At 36.9% G+C, this 20,798-nt stretch overlaps 1 protein-coding gene across 1 annotated transcript in view; it reads right to left on the bottom strand.

Annotated features, from left to right (window-relative positions):
• Positions 1-20,798, bottom strand: part of LOC150086504 (nuclear pore membrane glycoprotein 210-like) — a 185,977-nt gene that overhangs the window by 140,597 nt on the left and 24,582 nt on the right. Inside the window, exons 8-9 of the mRNA XM_090372185.1 lie at positions 12,401-12,469; positions 3,812-3,918 (exon numbers count right to left, since the gene is read on the bottom strand). Coding sequence (XP_090228311.1) covers positions 3,812-3,918; positions 12,401-12,469 — 176 coding nt within the window. The remainder of the gene's footprint in view (positions 1-3,811; positions 3,919-12,400; positions 12,470-20,798) is intronic.

Genomic DNA, 20,798 nt, shown 5'->3' with positions numbered 1-20,798 from the left:
GAATGAGTGAGGATAACATGCCTAGAGTTATCAACTTGCTTGGCCTATTTAGGATTGCTTTCAACAGAAAATTTCTGATTCAGAAGTTCTTCTTTTCTAGTTCATTAATTTGTCTTCTTTTAAAACTTTTTTTGGATCATGAACTTGGACATGGAGTCAGTACCACTTACTGGCAATTGCTGCTTGTACTTTTCAATTTGATAACTGAAAAGTGCTCATACAGCTTTTCTCATCTCCTTTAAATAAATTAACATAGTTTACTAATGGCAATTTGTCAATCTAGTTACACAATTAATCAAAGGCAGCCAATGTGCACACACACATTATTCAAAATCTTTTTTACTTCAGTAGCATGAATTAGTTGGAACTGCTTTAATCAATCTTTCCTTTTAGCACTTCTTTCAGATGGTAGTAATTTTCCAAAAATTTATCCACTTTCACAGAAAGGCATGCAGCTCTCTTTTCGGCACACAAATTAACACTTTCACTGCTGGCTTTTTTGGTGACCTTTTTGGGCTTTCTTCTTACTATGACTGAATTAATTAAGTTTATTAGTTAAATTAAAATTTAACATAATTTAATTTAAATTAAATTAAGTTTTTATTCTGTCAAATTGTAGGAAAAAGTTCTAAAAGTAGGATGGTTTTTCCGCCAAGTGAATTAAAAACCTGATGCCACATGTTTGCATAAGGAAGCAGTGATCGTGTTAATAAAATGACAAGGACAGCTATTACCACCAAATGCTCAATCCCCTCTTTTAATATTACCCTTGTTATTCAGCTTTTAAGCATACCATAACAGAGGAATAAAGTCTAAGTGTCAGACAGTTTTTGAAGGAATCCCACATGCTGTCACATTGTTCAGAAGTTGTCAAATGACGTATCCTGTAGAATCACCTTCCAATGCCTGTACTGAGAGCAAGCTGCTTTCAATTTGATTTTTTTTTTATTAGGAAAAGTCACCGCAATGGGATAGCACTTGATACTGCCATGTATGGCAATTGAAAATATTCTGTTTTCAGAGCCATCAACTACCTCTTCTTTCCATATCTGTGCAATTTCACTAACAATGCCTGCTATTTTTGTCCTTCCACAATTGTATTTTTTTTTTCTTTTGCTATCATTATTGGAAAAATATATATATGGACACTGTCCCTGCATGATTAGCAGGCATGTTGAGACATACAGGAAGATTATGTTCTAATATATACAATGTGAATAAACATTCTGCGCATATGATATATCATCATCACTATAAAATGCTATAACTATTTTTACATGCTACTAAATGTAAGGTCTCACACTTAGGGAACAGCAACCCACAAATAAATTATACACTTGGTGGGGTTGAATTAAAAACAGTGGAGGAGGAAAGGGTTCTGGGAGTTAGAATACAGGCAGATATGAAGTTTTCTGAACAGTGCAAACAGGCAGCCAAGAAAGCCCATAGTGTTCCTCTCAATGATTTATCAAAAGCTATTCTGTAGAGATAGGTAGATCATAATTAAACTGTATAAGGCAATTGTAAGACCAAACCTTGTAAGACCTTCAAAATACTGTGTTCAAGTATGGAGACCTCATCTGAAAAAAAGACATCGCGCTTCTTGAAAGAGTCCAAATTCAGGCAACTCGAATGGTGAGATTGGCAGGACAACTATATGAGGAAAGAGTGATTATGTGGGATACAGAGCTTGGCAACCAGGCACCTCAGAGGTGACCTGACTGAGGTTTATAAGGCTCTGAGAGGAATTAGTAAAATGAATGAAGGTGGAATTCTCACTGTTCTAAACAATTATAATAAAATTATAAAATCAGAATGAGAGCAGAAAGTGAATGAGGATTATGAGTGAAAAAAATTGCCTGTCTACCCCCCCAACCCCGGATGACTGGTGGACATGTGGACCAGTAGGTCCCCCCTGCTCATCCAAGCAGACACCATGCCATGGCTACCTTGCCGACGTGGTGTGGGATGCTGACCAGTATCAGCATCCCACACTGGTCAGCAGGAATTAACCCTGGCCAACAGAGCACCACACAGGTGCTCCAACATAGGGATCCTTTCCCCTATGATCCTTCACTCCTACCACCTGGGTGACACCTCCCCCACATTCGCCTGGTGGGTCACCCTACTACCAACTATCGCCTCCCACCCTCAAAGCAGGATGGGCATCCTGACCTGAGAGTCCCCTTTCTTTCCCACTACTACTTTCTAACGTTCACTTTTATTTTTTACTGGGCTTTCCCTGTCTGTAACCTTGGCTACCATAGGATTTGCCCCACCAGTGCTTTATACTCCCTACTGCCCGGCCCACCTCCTTGTGTCAGTGAATGGTAAACTAAAGGTTTTTTGTGTGAAAACACAAAAAACCTCTAGTTTACCGTTCGGCCTAGGGCTTGTGTGAAAACACAAGCCCTAGGCCAGATGAACAAGACAACCCACACTAACACTCACTAACCTACACAAATCTGACCATTACAGTTTTTGGATTCAGCACATTGCTTGACACAGAGTTAGGTGAACCCCCGGCACAGCATTACAAATAACACTATACAATATGTTCTAAACAATTCCAGAACTAGGGTTCATAAATTCAAATTGCAAGAGTTGAAGTTTATATTAGTGTAGGAAGTTTTCTTTTGGCCAGCGAGTCACTGATAGCTGGAACAAGTGGCCCTCGCAGGTAGTTTGAATAAATTCAAAGGTCAACTGGATACTTACCCATGTGAGGAGGGAAGCATATAATTTGTGTTTTCTTGGTAGTTTTTTTTTTTTTTTTTGCCAGTGCAGCAAAAGCCTGTGGCTTCCTTGCACTATATGGCGAATACTATTACTATTATTATTTCTTTCTACGCACTTCACATTTTCCTTATGCTTATTTGTTTACAAATGTCTGATTAAATCTGATTCTCACCTCTTGAAATTAAAAGAATAATATCTACATATGGTACACAACATAAATGCATTACCTTTTTCCAGATTTTACAATATATGGAAAATCTTGCATGTATGTCTTCTGAAATTTCACATTGCAGTTCTTTGGCATCTTACTGAAAGACATTAATCAGCTTCACACCACACAAGTATGAAGAAATGGTTGCACATTACAGAGGTTATTATTATCCCTTGTGCAATAAAGACTACCATTAATGAAATGGTAGTCTTTATGCATAATTTTTAAAAATTTGGGTTTTAAAGTAGTTTTACTATATATTTTTTTTTTTTTGCAAAAAGAAAAAGATGGAGGAAAAACTGTTCCCAAATATGTTGTGATGGCAACACAGAGAAGGGGTCAAAAAGACAATTTTCCATCATAAACTTGGAGAGTTGGCAACTATGGTTTAATTATTCAGGTAGCATTTAATGTTCTAGATTTATTTTCCATTACATTTTTATATAATGGGAATTAATAATTTCTATTATAATTTTGGCTTCAGCCAAAAGTTATACTGACAGGCTCCTGTGCAAATCATTATAAATTTAAAAAATACTATAAATGGGCTAAGTCCTGTGATGACTTTGCTCAATTATTTCTTTCCATAAATTTGCGGGACCTTTGTTATGAAACTTCATTTCTACTTTGTATGTTATACCAAAATAATTTATTTTCCATTTTAGCAATCCTAATAAAATTAAAAATGTATAAATAGTATATATATATTTATTTATTTTTTGAAGCCAAAACATTTAATAATTTTTATAAGAATAACATTATGCTAATACAAGTTAGTTAAGAAAATACTTTTTGTACATAATAAAAAATAAAAAAATTGTACATTAAATTTAGTATTAATTTTGAACAAGCAACTCTTACATCAGATAGATGAAAAGGATGACTTTCATCATCAAGAATTTTTGTAGTGACAATATATTCTCTTTGTTCTTGTAAACTCCATTTCAGTCCAGGCAAAACAGAAAGTTCTGAAAAAAAAAAAAAAAAAAGTTAACCAGTTTTATAAGGTTTTGAAAAAGTGACAGAATGGGACTGTAGGCCATCAAACTATATCAAAATATCACATCAGTAGAATATCAAATGAACTATTAAACTGATGGTTTATATTAATGAGCTATATTCATTCTGCAAACAGAAGACAGAACCTTCTGTTTATCAAGTATCTAAAGATGGTTGGAATCTAAATTTCATAGCCAGATATTTTTGCTCATGTTAATTCCAAACAAACTCTCTAAAATTATCTCTACCTCATTACTGTTATGGCTTTGGACTAGATACCACTGTTGCAAGAATATGTCTGTTCACAAGTGATTAAGACCAATTAGCTCAGTGCAATTCAATACTGTAACAGAAACAGTTATGAAAAAATGTGCATCAAGGCAATCATGGAAACCAGCTCATACCTTCCCAAGTAAGTGGCATCCTACACTCAGTTACTGTAGCAAACTATAAATCCTGCAGAAACAAAACAAAACAAATTAAATTCTCCTCCGTATCATCATCAAATTTACAGGTATTTCAAAATTCACACCATTCCAAAAAAATAGCCTGAAAGCAAGGCTACATCTGGTTAAGTTTTGCTTATGCTTATAATTGTGCATATTTTAAAATATTGACAGTTTATTATTTCACGACAACACCCTATAGCGAAAGTTATTATAACAAATTTTTTAGGTAGTGGATATAATTTGCAAATGTAAAATTAAACAATAATAAAAATTATTATAATTTAATTCACAGCACATGAATATTGCATTATATAATAATTCTGAAGATGCATTTTATTCAACTTTATCCCATCCATAGTTTGAGGTTATGTGACTGAGTTGCATCTTATTTAATTCCATGAGTGCAGAGAAAAATGTTTTAATGTTTCATGTATTCTGATTGTATTCTAAATGTTTCAATAAGGGAAAAAAAAAAAAAAGGTTTGACATAAGGTAATTTTTGCTTTATTTAAAATAAAATTTTATACTAAGCAGCATTTAAAAAAAAAATGCTGTTTATGACTGAACTCTAACCCAGCAGGCTTACTGTATATGTGGGGTTTACTATCAATATTACTGTATTTATATTGCACTGATATACAATAAATGTGTTATAAGAGTATAACCAATGCTCAAAAAAGGATCAGTTGCTTTCTTCTTACATTCTAAGTATTTGAATGTCATATGACTACAAAGTAAAATAATGTGATCCTAGATCAGGAGCATCCAACACACAAGACAAGCGAGAGCATGCCTTAGATTTTTTTGGATTTTTTCCCCCTAACAAATAAAGTTGATTAAAATATTTTTAAGACTACTTTTGTATTAGCTTAAAAATCCATATTTCTGAATAGCTTCAGAAATATCAATTTTTTTCCCTGGGACAGCAGTCCTCCCTTCCCCACCTCCCCAGTTGGGCTCTGATTTTCAGTATGATACTTCATATTATATGAAAAAAAATATATACATTGTACTGGTAGTTACAAAAAATGAATAAACAAAAGTAAAAAGATAAATACATTTATCAAAATGTATTATGACAGAACAACTGTTGTTTGTTATTTGGTTTTTAGGAGCATTAGCAACTATGGTCATATTGCTCCGGGAATATGCGGTGGTCATTCCCTTGACCTTTCCGCATTCTCCATATTTGGTGGTGACGGGCTCGAACCCCGGTCTAATCAAGAAGCATGTTCTACACGCTGCTGCTGCTCCTTCCCACCTGGCTACGGCGGCGCCTATGACAGAACAGGTTAATCACACAGTGAGTGGTACATTACAGGAGAGTGTTATAGATTTCTGAGGCACTGAAGATCTCATGGACCACTATATAGAACATAATACAGAAGTAGAGGATAAAAGGAGATCTGAAGGTTGGAGAGAAAAGCAGTCAACCATGTATATTGACAGAAGGAGTCTGCAGAAGTTATGCAGCCAAACAACAAAACCATGAAGTACAGGAGCATGTAAGAAAGACTGTCAGTATGATTATAGTATGCCTGCAATGATGTCATCTATTGGTTTTCATGGAAGAGCTGCAGTTTAATAACCCAAATGTATCTTGTACATGCAAAAATCATAAAATCTTTTGTGATAGTTACAATGATGCTGTGCTAGCAGAAACTGCGCAATAGATGACTAGAAATGCAGTCTCTAGGAATGATGAAGAATGGTATATACTCTGAATCTGATGACGATCAGGAAATGCATACATACAAATTGCATTATCCCATGTGAGAAGTAGATGGTAGAAGTGTGGTATGGGAATGCTTTTTGTGGTATGGTGTTTGGCTGCTGATTTTTTGCAGAAGTGCAATGAATAGATTTTCTTACCTTGATATTCTAGAGAGTGCTGCACTTCCTCTACTAACAGAATTTTATGGTGAAGAGCCATATATGTTTCGGAAGAACATCATTAATACCTACCATAAGGCAACTGTGCCTTATGGCAGATCAATTTCATCATAAATTGTTTTCTTCATACATTGCTCTCTTCAAACCAGTCATCACATCAATGTATGATGACTGGTTCAAGGCTACCACTAGTACCTCCACTAGTCACGGATCATACTGCCCATATCTGTGAGATGAAATGGAGACGTGTACAAATTAGTCATGGAGGCCAACTTTCAAGTTGTGTTTAAAGATTCCGTATGGGAAATGAAAAAATATTTCCAATGACACTTGCAAAAAACTGGTGGAAAGTCTGCTATACAGACTATTTGCTTACTGAAGACCAACATTGGGTCTGCACCACTGATCATTGTAGAGCAGATTAAAATTGTGTTTTCCCATTTATGTGGATGCCTCTCATTTTAGTTTTCATTGCAAATCATCACTAACAGCCTCTTTATGTCTATGAATTACTTGCTCAGATAAATATGTTCAACTAATTTCTTACATCAAAAATCATCTTTCTGTAACAAAATGTTAGCAATGGCACTCAACTGTGGGCTCACAGTCATGTCAATAATTTGTTTATAGACCACACCCACATGAAGAACGTATTATCATCAATCTACTACCTTGAATAATGAAGGCTTTTTCTCACAATGGTAAACATATCTACAAATAAGTCATCGGCACTGCCGTAGGCTCTTCAATGAGTGTCACAAATGCCACAATGAATGAGCAGAGGCCCCTTCGCAGTCATCCATATTTTGTTAATGTGAGCGAACAGTAATACCTGATGATATTTTCTTTATCATCCTTAAAAGTATAACCGGAAGATTTCTTGGTTGTGTCAACAAGTTTCACCATCACATCTAGTTTATGCATGGGCCAATATTTGCATTACTATTCTGACTACACACAACAGCAGTAACCATTGTAACTTTAATCAACTTTGTGGACACTCACTGTAGCAGTTGTGAGGCCAATAAACTGGAGGGGGAGAGGAAGGGAGGAGCAGGAAGGACATCAACAGAGGAGATTATCATAATGATAATAACTTCTTACACCAGAAAGAAATTATCTATATGACAGTATGGCACTGCTATTATTCACTCGCAATATATAAAACTGAAATAGCAAAATCACTCATATTACCATGGAGAATGCATTAGAGAGCTCATAGTGAAAAAAGTGAATAACATGCAATGCAAAGTATAGCACTGCTGGGCTATTCTCAACTGTCAGGCTGTCTAAATCAGCAAGAGAGATGCCCAGAGAAGTTGGCTTAACATTTGTTGTGACTTTTGGATGCAAATTAGTCAGTAGTCATCCAGCATTACTGGGAATCAAGCCATACCATGATTATCACAGACAATGATATTACTACCACACCACAACTGGATATCCAGTTGTAGTGTCATGGTGTGGATAGATAATCAGGAAACTATCTGAGCAAGCTGTACAAGCTCATGCCTGCAATGGATGGGACAATTTTACTTTATTCAATATCTAACATCTTTGCTGAATATGTGGGAACATTATTTTTGAAAGCTTTAATTACAATTTTTCCTCTGCAATAGTATAACTCTGCTGTTCATTTTTCACTTGGAAAGGTCTGGGCATGAATTTATCAAGGATTAAAGGAATTTTTTTAGCCCTTTTGCTGAGAGCTATAGTTAGAATTCTGTAGAAAATTTCCCTTTGAGTTATAATCTGCTTATTCATCCCACAAAACCAGTTAATTGATCCACATATATTTAAAAATATATCATACAGCCACTGGGATCAGCATATACAATAGGACAATTTCCTGACCTCTCAATTACATATCTCATAAGAATATAATAATTATAAATAAATACATTACTTTAACTGTATTAATCCTCTAGCAGGCATGAAAAAATTGATAACAGCCAGCACTTTATGACTTTTATTCATCAATCAGTAGTTTTGGGGTAAAAAATAAATAGCTTAAAATGGGAAATGGGACTAAAATTTTATTCTTAATTCTGATATATTGTATAATAAGATCAAAAACATCATTATAAACAATAGTCTTGTTATCAAAAAAGGGGGAAACCGCCCCCGACTATTTTACAGCCAAATCTTGGTAATAGCAAAGCAGGCAAAAAAAAAAAACCCTCTGGAAAGTTACCAATAGCAATGGAAATTTTTTTAGGGCCATACTTTTCCAATTAAAAAATAATTAATGATGAAATAATTAATTGAAAGTAAATACCATACTGGAGGAATACAAAACTCACAATGATTTAATTCTAATAAATATTTAAATTTATAAGTTTTACTATTTTTGATGTGTAAAATATATCATATACCAAGAAAAATTATATAGTTCTAGCTTACTTTAAATTGAAACCATATTAGTCACTTGTGTTATTTTACAATTAGCTTTCAACAATGATTAAATTGGTCCAAATGAACCAGGTCACTTAGCATTTGCCTATGTACCCTGAACTGTAATCTGAAAATAATAAAACTTGAAAAATGGAAGGACATTCTAATTTTTTTTTTTTTTTTTATGAACCCTCCAAGCACAAGAAGTATTAGAACCTACAGTAATTAGAACAGTGATTGGGTTGACGGTTGAGAAGATGAAAGATACTTGTTGACATTAGATTTGAATTTCTGTTGACTGTAATTTTCAGGAAATATGTAAAAAGGGAGGTTTTTCCAGAAAACGGAAGTTGAATGAATAAATGAGGAAGGAGAAAAGTTGCTTCTGTAATTATGGAGTTGGACAGTAAAAGGATGTTCAATATTCGCATGTTCAGACTATTTTGGAAGAGAGAGTGGGAATTATAGAAGCCAATTCAGAAGAACAGTGCCCATACACGTATCTGTAGAAAAGGCATGCAGCAGAAACAGTACGTCTATAAGACAAAGAGTGGAGAGACTCTGTTAGAGATGAGTCATTAATCAACCTAACTGCCCTCTTCTGAATGGAATCTAGAAGCCTGAGAGAGGTATTGGGAGCACCGCCCCAGATGTGGGAACAATATTCCATGGTAGGACGGATTTGCAATTTGTTCAGAGTGAACAGCTGTTTTGAAGAAAAGTAATGCCAAGAGCGAAAGAGAAAACCAAGTTTTTTAGATGCAGAGGAAGCAATATTTGTAATGTGCTTGTGTCAAGAGAGATTAGAAGTCAGGGTAATCCCCAAAAGAGATATATCATCTTACCTAGAAATCGGAGTGTCACCAAAGATAAGCATAGGAGCAGAAGAATCCTTTTTGCGAGATATGACAGGATGAGTTTTAGAAGAATTGAAATCAACTAAGTTGTCTTTGCCCCATTGGAGAATTAGCTGGAGATTGACATTTAAGGAATTGGTAGCAGATATTCGAGAAGTTGAAGCTGATTGAACAGGGCAAGGTTTCTCAAACTGGAAAGTGGAATGCAATGTGCTATCATCGGCAAAACTATGGATAGGATTTCCGGTCAATGGAAGAAGGTCATTAATACAAGAGGAAAAGAGTGGGAGAAAGAACTGAACTGTGGGGAACATCAGCATTAGTGAAAAGTTAGAAGATAGAGAGCAATCTACCATTACTTGCAGTAAGCAGTCAGAGAGAAAACAGGATACCTAATTAAAAAAACAGTTGGCAAACCATAAGATGGAAGCTTATTTAGAAGACCTTTATGCCAAACAAGATCAGAAACATTTCAATGTCAAGCGCAGCTGCTTGAATTTCACCAAACTTTTCCACTGAATTTGTCCATAGATGGATAACATAAACCAGAATATCACCAATGGATTGACACTGGTGGAATTCATACTGGTGGTCATTGATCAGATGGAAGGTTTCTAGACAGTTTAAAAGTTGTGGGTTAGTTAATTTCTCCATTACTTTAGAAAGAGTAGAAGTAAGTGCAATGGGACGATAATTGGATGGGAGGGATTTTTCATCCCTTTTAAGAAATGGCTGGATATAGCAAATTTCCAAGCAGAAGGAAAAACACCTTTGGAAAGTGAAAAAAGCAACACAGAACAGGAACACAGGTTTTAAGAACTACTGGAGAAATACCATCAGGAATTAGAGCTTTCTTAGCATCAAGATTGTTCAAAATCATGACATACTTTTGACAGAAGACCACAGGAGGCATTGAATGGATTGTACTGGGAATGGCAGGATGTGGTTTACAAAGCTCATCAATACATGAGTTGAAAAGTAGGATGCTATCAAGTCAGCTTTATCTTTGGCTGAAGTGGCAATAATACCATTTGGTTTTGATAGAGATGGGAGAAAGTTGTGCCTTTGAGTTGAGAAAGTTGGGGAGAAAGCTTTAGCAAGAGACCAGAATGCTCGCCTACCATTTGGACAAGAAGCCAGTTTTCTGCTCTTAGCCTGTTCAAAATATAGTTTGGATTGATTAATAATTTGTTTACAATTGTTGTGAACTTTGGTGTAGGCATAAAATTAACCTGGCAATTTGGATACAAGCCAATTGCAATATGCAACATTCTTATCTTGAACAGCCTTAGCACATTTATTGGAAAATCAAGGTTTAGATAAAGAATGAGATTTTAAGGTGGAGTGTCGAATAAAGGATTTCATCCCTACAAGAATAACTTCACTGACACGATCTGAGGAAATGTTGACATCAGAAGATTTGAAACAGTAATCAGTAATATGACCAAGGAAAAGAGGTCCATCCCATTTTGCATTCTTGTATGCCAAACACAAGATTCAGAATGGTCATAAGAGAAAGGCTCCATTGAACAGATCACCACTGAACAGATCAGATCACCAAGTTGTGATCTGAGGTACCTAGAAGACCACCCACCTGGACTGCATACTTAGGAGGGTTTTTGTGAGAAAAAGATCAAGCATATTGGCTGCATAGTATTCTGGTAGGTAAATGAACAATCTGTGCGAGGTCATTAGTAATTGCAAAAGCTCAGCATCTTGACCAGCCAGGTCCATGCAACTAGAAAACAGAGACCAGCTGGAGCTGCAAACATTAAAATCACCAAGGAAAATTACCTCACTGTTAGTAAAGTTGGACTGGAGAAAGTCAAAGAGTTCCAAGTGATTAGTGAAGTTAGGAGAACGACAGAGGCAACAGATGAATCTGACAGAATGTGGTAGAGAAATTTTAAGCCAAAGAAGATCGAAAAGAGGAGATTCCAAATTAATAAGTCTCTGATAGGGAATATCAGAGAGGACTTAAACACAAGTACCACCTTTAAGTGAAAGGAATCATACAGCGAATGACTTGGACAACTGAGATGGGCAGTGGTCGAATCAAGTGATAATTGGGATTCTGTCAGAAAGAGTACATATAGTTTGGCAGACTGTAAGTGGAAACAGACATCACTGAGATTAGAACTGAGACCTAATATATTTGTGAAATGAACAAGGAAGTGTTTGGGAGGTTTAGATCTTTTGGCAGATAAGTTTGTTCTATTAATTTGACAATTCATGATGTATGAAGCAATAAAATTCTTGGATATGGTGTACACATGGCAAGAATGTACATAGTCCTTGACATAATGTGGCCTCAATAATGACCCCCCCCCCCATACAAACTACTCTGACTCCCTCCAGTCACTATCTGACAGAGTAGAGGCAGAAATTTAATACACTAGTTGATCCAGAAGCCTCCTAGAATGTTATACTAATAACTTTGGTCTAGTGGACTATCTAGCAGCCTGGCTGCGAACACCACTTTAGATCTGTACCCTCAAAATGTAAGGAAGATTGGATCTCGCCAGGATGTCCACCATAACTGCAAAAGACATCAATCATATTGCATGATGGAAGAGATAGGGGGTAGGGGTTTGCCGGAGCTTTGCTCTGGAGACTAAACATGGGTTCCACCACTTCAAGTCTCCAACAAGCAAAGGGATGGTATTATACCAGTTGATGAGAGTCAATTATGACAATATAAAGTATAATGTAATGCTAAAAAAAGAAAAAAAAAACATTTTTTTTCCTTCTAAAATCTAGAAAAAATAGGAAGATTAAATAAGAGAACAAATATATATATATATATATAAACTGTCCTTAAATAACTGCAATTAAAAAAAGAAAAATCACAAAAATACCTATATATTGTGGGGTAGACACATGGATGCTAGCTGATGGCAAATAAGATGCTTCATGAAATTTAATTGCTTCATTTGGTTAAGCTTATTTTCCATTTATAAACTAGAAATAGTTTAATATAAATAAATAATATACAATAGCTGAGAAAATCAGTAAAAATACTCATTATAAATGGACCCTCAATTCAGCTAAATTACAAATGCAAAAAAATAAATATACAAATGTCAAAAAATCCCTAAGAAAGTGAGAAAATCAATTGCATTCTTATCTAATAATAATAATCTTTATTGTGACCAAGCAACATAAAAATGAAATAAATACAGTTGATGTGAAGAAAAACAAGCCACACTTAACCTTTCTTGAATGTATAAAATAAAGTATTCTGACATAAATCTTATACTAACAACAATAGACTTTATGTGTGAAACTTTCACTAACATTTAACATTTCAATACACTTTAATAGTTGTGGTACAACTTGCTTCATTTTTTTTCTCTAAAATCTCTAGGTAAATGGGATGGTGATAAACACCGAAACCCAAAGACGTGTAAAAATGAGATACAGATATTCTATAATTTATTCACTCAAGAAGCCATTACCCAGAAAATACATGATAATAAATAAATAATTTTCCATTTCTATTTATTCCGTAAGGTCCACTTATATTTACTCCACGTAGTCTATATGGCTGGAGCCAGAAGAGTTTACCTCACCATAGTTTTAAGCACAACAGTTAACAATTAATCATGCATTTTTTGTGGCAACATAATGCATACACATTTGTACATCACAGAATAATTTTTATGCATAGCACACCTTTAAATACTAATCTTCATTTATTTCATATATAAACAAGCTTCCAGGAGGTATGATGATCTATTGCAGCCATTCTTGCTCAAGTCACAGAAACCAACAAATAGTTTCAATTCTATGGAAACTAGCACTTTCAGACATGTTTATAATCATTATCTATTAGGAAGGATAGGGAAGAACATGGGTAGTGTGGCGGGGGGGGGGGGGGGGGGGAGATATGCTTCTTATCAAAAGCTGCTTGAAAGTGACCAGACCATTTCCTGATTTCTAAATATCTGATCAAGCTCAGAAGATCCTGAAAAAGGCCTCCGAGGTTGGGAAAATTCATGTCAACAAAATAGGCAACTCATACACCAACCATTAAGTTTAATTATTACTGCAAACAAATGTTGATACAAAATAAAATAAAATCTGAAAATTATGTTTACAATAAAATAAATAAAACCAATAATAAAATGGGGTAACTGTATTTACAATAAAACTGACATAATCTACCATAAAATAATATAAATTAAAACATCGTTACAATAAAAATAATAAAATACTATAAAACACGCATAATTAAAAGCGATAAAACCTGCAGCTTTCGGAAGCGTCGGCTTCCTTCCTCAACAGTATCAAAGGTTCTTGCAACACCTCCTTAAATAGCAGGCTCACGGTGCTTCCACACGTGGTTCAACCAGCACATGGTCTGAACTGGAAGCGGAAATAGCTCGGGAGCAGATCAAACGGAACCGTTCATCTGTACTCAGGACAACAGTTTCAAAGGGGGATGCATACGCATGCCTCTGTCCCTATTAATAGTATTATTGTCAGATGAGCAGATTTGCAAGCTCTTGAGCCACTTACAGTCCCAGAACCCATGTGCCCAATCAACAATAACCGCATCCTCTGGGGAGATCCGATGCTGCTTCTCCCAAAAATGCTCGGCCACAGCAGACTTGCCATAATCCACAACTTTTATAGCATTTCGGTGCTCCCCCAGACGTCCCTTGAACCACTGCTTTGTTTCACCTACATAACATTCCTCACAATCCAGGCATTTTATTATATATATGACTCTGCTGCTAAGATCCTTTGTTATTGGATCTTTTACCTGGGACATGACTGTGTGCAACCTCCGTCCTGGAAGTTGCACACAGCATGTCTTATAGCCGCATAACATTCTAAGGGGGGGTGTCAGTTTCCCATGAGGAAATGGAAGAGATATGTAGATGATACTTTTACCGTTATTCCAAAAGGGAGAGAGGAGGATGCACTTATTTGGCTTAATAGCCTCTCCCAATTCATTCAGTTTACCTAACGGTGGAAGCAGGTGGTACCCTTCCATTTTTGGATGTATTGGTCTCTAGGATGGGCCTTAGGCTTAGGACTTCAGTGTTCAAAAAACCTATGTGTAGAGGCCAATACACACATTATAGCTCAGCACAAGCAAGACAACATATGAATAGTTGGTTAAGGCACTAATGGACAGAGCAGGGTCACGCTATGCCACCTCTGGGGATAGAGAATGTGAAATTAGACGAGTCACAGCAGACCTTAAGAAATGCGACTACCCCCCAGAGGATCTTGGACGGATATAGTAGAGGGGTTATGTCCAACCATAGGGACATAACCCCCCTCTTTTGTACCTGTGGCCACTGCATACATTCCTCACTAACCGGGCCTTACTGAACGTCTAACTAGAATGTTACGCGGCTATAAGACACACTGTGTGCAACTTTCAGGACGGAGGTTGCACACAGTCGTGTCCCAGGTAAAAGATCCAATAACAAAGGCTCTTAGCAGCGGAGTCGTATATATATGATAAAATGCTCGGATTGTGAGGAATGCTATGTAGGTGAAACAAGGCGGCGGTTCAAGGATTGTCTGGGGAGCACCTAAATGCTATAAAAGTTGTGGATTATGACAAGTCTGTTGTGGCCGAGCATTTCTTGGAGATGCCTCTGTCCCTATTAATAGTATTATTGCCGGATGAGCAGATTGGCACATCCGGTAAGTGGCTGGAGACCGTAAGCTCTCCAGCCACTTACGGTCCCAGAACCCATGTGCCCGATCAACAATAACCGCATCCTCTGGGGAGATCCGATGCTGCTTCTCCCAGAAATGCTCGGCCACAACAGACTTGTCATAATCCACAACTTTTATAGCATTTAGGTGCTCCCCAGACGATCCTTGAACCGCCGCCTTGTTTCACCTACATAGCATTCCTCACAATCCGAGCATTTTATCATATATATACGACTCCGCTGCTAAGAGCCTTTGTTATTGGATCTTTTACCTGGGACACGACTGTGTGCAACCTCCGTCCTGAAAGTTGCACACAGTGTGTCTTATAGCCGCGTAACATTCTAGTTAGACGTTCAGTAAGGCCCGGTTAGTGAGGAATGTATGCAGTGGCCACAGGTACAAAAGAGGGGGGTTATGTCCCTATGGTTGGACATAACCCCTCTACTATATCCGTCCAAGATCCTCTGGGGGGTAGTCGCATTTCTTAAGGTCTGCTGTGACTCGTCTAATTTCACATTCTCTATCCCCAGAGGTGGCATAGCGTGACCCTGCTCTGTCCATTAGTGCCTTAACCAACTATTCATATGTTGTCTTGCTTGTGCTGAGCTATAATGTGTGTATTGGCCTCTACACATAGGTTTTTTGAACACTGAAGTCCTAAGCCTAAGGCCCACCCTAGAGACCAATACATCCAAAAATGGAAGGGTACCACCTGCTTCCACCGTTAGGTAAACTGAATGAATTGGGAGAGGCTATTAAGCCAAATAAGTGCATCCTCCTCTCTCCCTTTTGGAATAACGGTAAAAGTATCATCTACATATCTCTTCCATTTCCTCATGGGAAACTGACACCCCCCCCTTAGAATGTTATGCGGCTATAAGACATGCTGTGTGCAACTTCCAGGACGGAGGTTGCACAGTCATGTCCCAGGTAAAAGATCCAATAACAAAGGATCTTAGCAGCAGAGTCATATATATAATAAAATGCCTGGATTGTGAGGAATGTTATGTAGGTGAAACAAAGCAGTGGTTCAAGGGACGTCTGGGGGAGCACCGAAATGCTATAAAAGTTGTGGATTATGGCAAGTCTGCTGTGGCCGAGCATTTTTGGGAGAAGCAGCATCGGATCTCCCCAGAGGATGCGGTTATTGTTGATTGGGCACATGGGTTCTGGGACTGTAAGTGGCTCAAGAGCTTGCAAATCTGCTCATCTGACAATAATACTATTAATAGGGACAGAGGAATGCGTATGCATCCCCTCTTTGAAACTGTTGTCCTGAGTACAGATGAGCGGTTCCGCTTGACACGCTCCCGAACTATTTAAGGAGGTGTTGCAAGAACCTTTGATACTGTTGAGGAAGGAAGCCGACGCTTCCGAAAGCTACAGGTTTTATCACTTTTAATTACGCGTATATTTTATAGTATTTTATTATTTTTATTGTAACGATGTTTTAATTTATATTATTTTATGGTAGATTATGTCAGTTTTATTGTAAATACAGTTGCCACATTTTATTATCGCTTTTATTTACTTTATTTTAAACATAATTTTCAGATTTTATTTTATTTTGTATCAACATTTGTTTACAGTAATAATTGAACTTAATGGTTGGTGTATTAGTTGCCTATTTTGTCGACAAGCTCAGAAGTAAGTTAAGTCTTTTGTGGTGCAAGATCACCAGCTGTAAAGGAAAGATGATATTGCAGTTTGTTAAAAATGAAAAAATTGTTAAGGGTAAAATAAAAATCTCTTTATGCAATTTAAATGGGCAAGTGAGTGTGACTGCTTATTATTAACTGGATGACTGTTATTCATTCCTGCACGTCAGAGTGGACACAATGGGCTCAAATATCCTTGATCTGATTACCAAGAATCCAGGTAGTATCGTGAAAAGGATCATGGCAGTGATCACAGTGTACTGATGTGGGATTTACTTAAAGATATAATTACCATCACGGGTAAAGGAAAGGATTTTTGCTTTCGTAAAGGTGAGTACAGTGGTCTCAGACAGTTTTTAAATTCTGTACAGTGGGATCAACTGATGATGTTAACAACAGTAAATTCTAAGTGAGAAGCATTCAAGGAGTTAATCGTGGATGCTACTAAAAGTTTCATACCTATTAAGAAATATTGTTCAAGGTTTAGGCCTAATGGTTGTCAAATAAACTAATGAGACTCGTGACAGAGAAGAAAAATGCATGGGATGCATATAAATTATCAAGTGACTCAGAAGCTGATGGCAGATATAAGCTAGTCTGTAATCAGGTCACAAAGGAGGTTAGGCAGGCGAAGGCAGATTACGAGAAATCCTTGGCAAAAGATGCTAAGAAAAACAGCAAGGATTTCTTTACTTATATAAACTCTAAAAGGAAGGGGATGAATCTGATTGGTCCCATGAGGAGTTATGGGACCAATCAGATTGAGGAGTTTAAATAGCAGAAGGTTATCAAATTGTAGCAGGGTGCTTAATGATTTTGTAATAACTGAGAGCAAAGTGGAGGAGAAATTGTTGAAGTTAAACATAAGAAAGGCACCTGGGGTGGATGGGATCTATCCAGTTATATTAAAGGAGGCGGCAAAGCAACTAAGCAAACCCTTAGCCATAATTATGAGAGCATCCTTGGACTCGGGGGAGGTCCCCACGGGCTGGAGATGTGCAAATGTATCCCCAATTCACAAAGGGGGATCGAAGGGTGACACGAGTAATTACAGACCAGTTAGTTTAACTTCTGTTCCGGGTAAAATAATGGAGTCACTGGTTAAAGATGCATTGCAAGATCATCTAGACAAGACTGCAGCAATAATTCAGACACAGCATGGGTTTGTTAAGGGAAAGTCTTATCTGACAAATTTACAAATTTGATAGGATACTATGATGTGGTTACAAAGGAACTGGATGCAAAAAATAACTTTGATATCATATGTTTGGATTTCAGGAAAGCTTTTGACACTGTTGCGCATGGAAGACTATTGTACAAATTGGAGCAGAATGGTATTAAGGGTAAGTTGCTACAATGGATAAAAGGATGGTTGAATTGGAGAAGACTGGAGTTGGTGGTAATTAATGGGTGGTGCTCTTCGTGGATTAATGTTATTAGTGTTCCACAGGGTTCGGTGTTGGGTCATCTGTTGTTTTGTATATTTATCAATGATATTGATGAAGGTATATCAGGCTTAGTGTCGAAGTTTGCAGATGATACAAAGGTTGGCAGGGTGCTACTGCAACAGGATTTAGATAATTTGGGCAGATGGGCTAAGAAGTGGCAACTGAAGTTTAACCTTAACAAATGCAAAGTATTGCATATGGGTAGAAGTAACCCCAGAGAAACGTACCAACTATGTGGTACTACACTTAAGGTGGTAGAAAATGAAAAAGACCTGGGAGTAATTGTGCAGTCAGATATGAAATTTTCTGAGCAATGCAGACAGGCTGCCAGGGCAGGTCATGGGGTTTTGTCAATGATATACAGGAATTTTGCTAGCAGGGAAAAGGAGGTGATTGTCCCTCTGTATAAGGCAATGGTCAGGCCACGCCTTGAGTACTGCGTACAGGTCTGAAGGCCTCATTTTAGGAAGGATGTAGATTTGCTTGAGCGTGTACAGAGAAGGGCAACAAGATTGGTCAGGGGAATGAAGGGATCCTCTTACCAAGAGAGGCTTAAGTTCCGCAAATTGCGGTGGCTGGAGACTAGACATCTGCGCGGTGATCTGATTGAGGTGTATAAGGCCTTGAATGGGTTGAGCATGCCGAATTCTAATGGGATCCTTCCACTTGTTCAGATTACGAACCTAAGGGGGCATAAATTCAAATTAAGAAAAGATAGATGTAGAATAGATGTGCGGAAATTTGCCTTTAGCCAGCAGGTGGTTAATTGCTGGAACAAACTTCCATCTGTCATTGTGGAAGTTGGTAGGTTAAATAAATTTAAGGAGGAACTGGACAGGCATTTGGAGGTGTGATTTTTTTTTTTTTTTTTGGCTGATGTTGCATAAGCTCATACACTTGCATCACATGCCACTACTACTACTACTACTACTACTACTACTACAATGTCATAAGATCACTAGTCAAAGGAAAGGACGAGGACTTCAGTTTCAAGAAAGGGGAGTAAAGCAGATGGAAATGTTTCTTAGGCTCTAATTAACTGGAGAGACAACTATATATTGTGGGATATGAATGCATTAAAAGAGTGTCTAAGGGATTTATCATTGAAAGGAACTAACAAATTCATTCAAGTGGAAAAGTACTGCAAAATGAAGGTGCCAAAACTGAACTGAAAATGAAAGGTGCCAACAAGAAAGCTGAAAGGTTTAACTTAGGATTAGAAAACACATAGGATAGTGATAGTTATAAGTATATTTGTAAAACTGCTAATGGGGAAAGTGAAGTGAAAACTGAATAGAAAAAATCACTGCCAAAGAGAGAGAGAGAGAGAGAGAGAGAGAGAGAGAGAGAGAGAGAGAGAGAGAGAGAGAGAGAGAGAGAGAGTTAAAATTGGGGATAAGGAGTTGTACTCATATGAGGAGGAGGAGGAGGGGAATTACTGTACATTACAGATGAAATGTTATGGCCTTCAACAGCACATTTTGGGTTTTATAAACAAAACAGACTATATCCAAGATACATTTTCCAAACAGCTATCAACCATCCAACCAAATCAAACTAGCTCTGTCCATCAACACACATTTCTTGCCATCATGCAAAAATTTAAATACATTCAAAACAGTCTAACGACAATCAGTCAACCACAGCTTTCTCTTGTGGGTCAGGATAGAGCACACAAGCCATCCAGCTCCCTATAAATCCCAGAAATGGAAATCTCTGGTTAAAAGAATCCCATAAGTCCAGACCAATCAAAATCTTCCTCATGCCATTCTAACTTTGCTTGCTGATATCACCAAATCAAGTTGATCACGAGAGATGTATATCCTAAGCATTCTTTCCTTGTCTAAATATCTCAAAATCTGCTGCTGAAGGCCATAGTTTAACCATAACATATGGTAACTTCTCCAATTTTCTCACTTGTTCATTTTACTCATCTCATTTTAGTTCATTTTATTTAAGTTTATTTTATTTTACTCATTTTATTTGTATTCAAGCATTATCGTGCATCTTTGTATAGCACTGTGTTTAGCTTGGTTCTATTATTCAACCTCTTATACTTTAAACAGCAGCATCTGTTCAATAATTTTTTCCCCCCAAAATCATGGGGAGTTGTGTTCCTAACTCTTACCAGGAAATAGTTTTCTGATCCTCCACAAGGTTTAAGTGAATGCCACTGTTTAAAATTGAACAAGTTTATTTTCCTTATTGTTATTATTACTGCAAAACTGCAATACACTAAAAAAAAAAAAAAGTTTATTTTGCTGATTTTACTTACATAAGCACCTTTTTTTGCAACAAAAAGAATGCTTGTGTAAAATATTTTTTTGTCTGGTCACATTATCCACGGTGAACTTAATGTCATTTATGACAGTAAAATGGAATGCATAATAGCATTTATTATTATAATATTTCAGCATCTGAAATCAAACCCCAAACTTTTACAAACTTTACCTCACTGAATGCCATTC

The sequence above is a fragment of the Mastigoproctus giganteus genome, chromosome 4 (assembly GCF_048544385.1).
Source record: "Mastigoproctus giganteus isolate SK-2022 chromosome 4, ASM4854438v1, whole genome shotgun sequence".
NCBI classification, from domain to species: Eukaryota; Metazoa; Arthropoda; class Arachnida; order Uropygi; family Thelyphonidae; genus Mastigoproctus; species Mastigoproctus giganteus.
The sequence above is the reverse complement of the archived record's forward strand: the minus strand, read 5'-3'. Positions and strand labels throughout refer to the sequence as shown.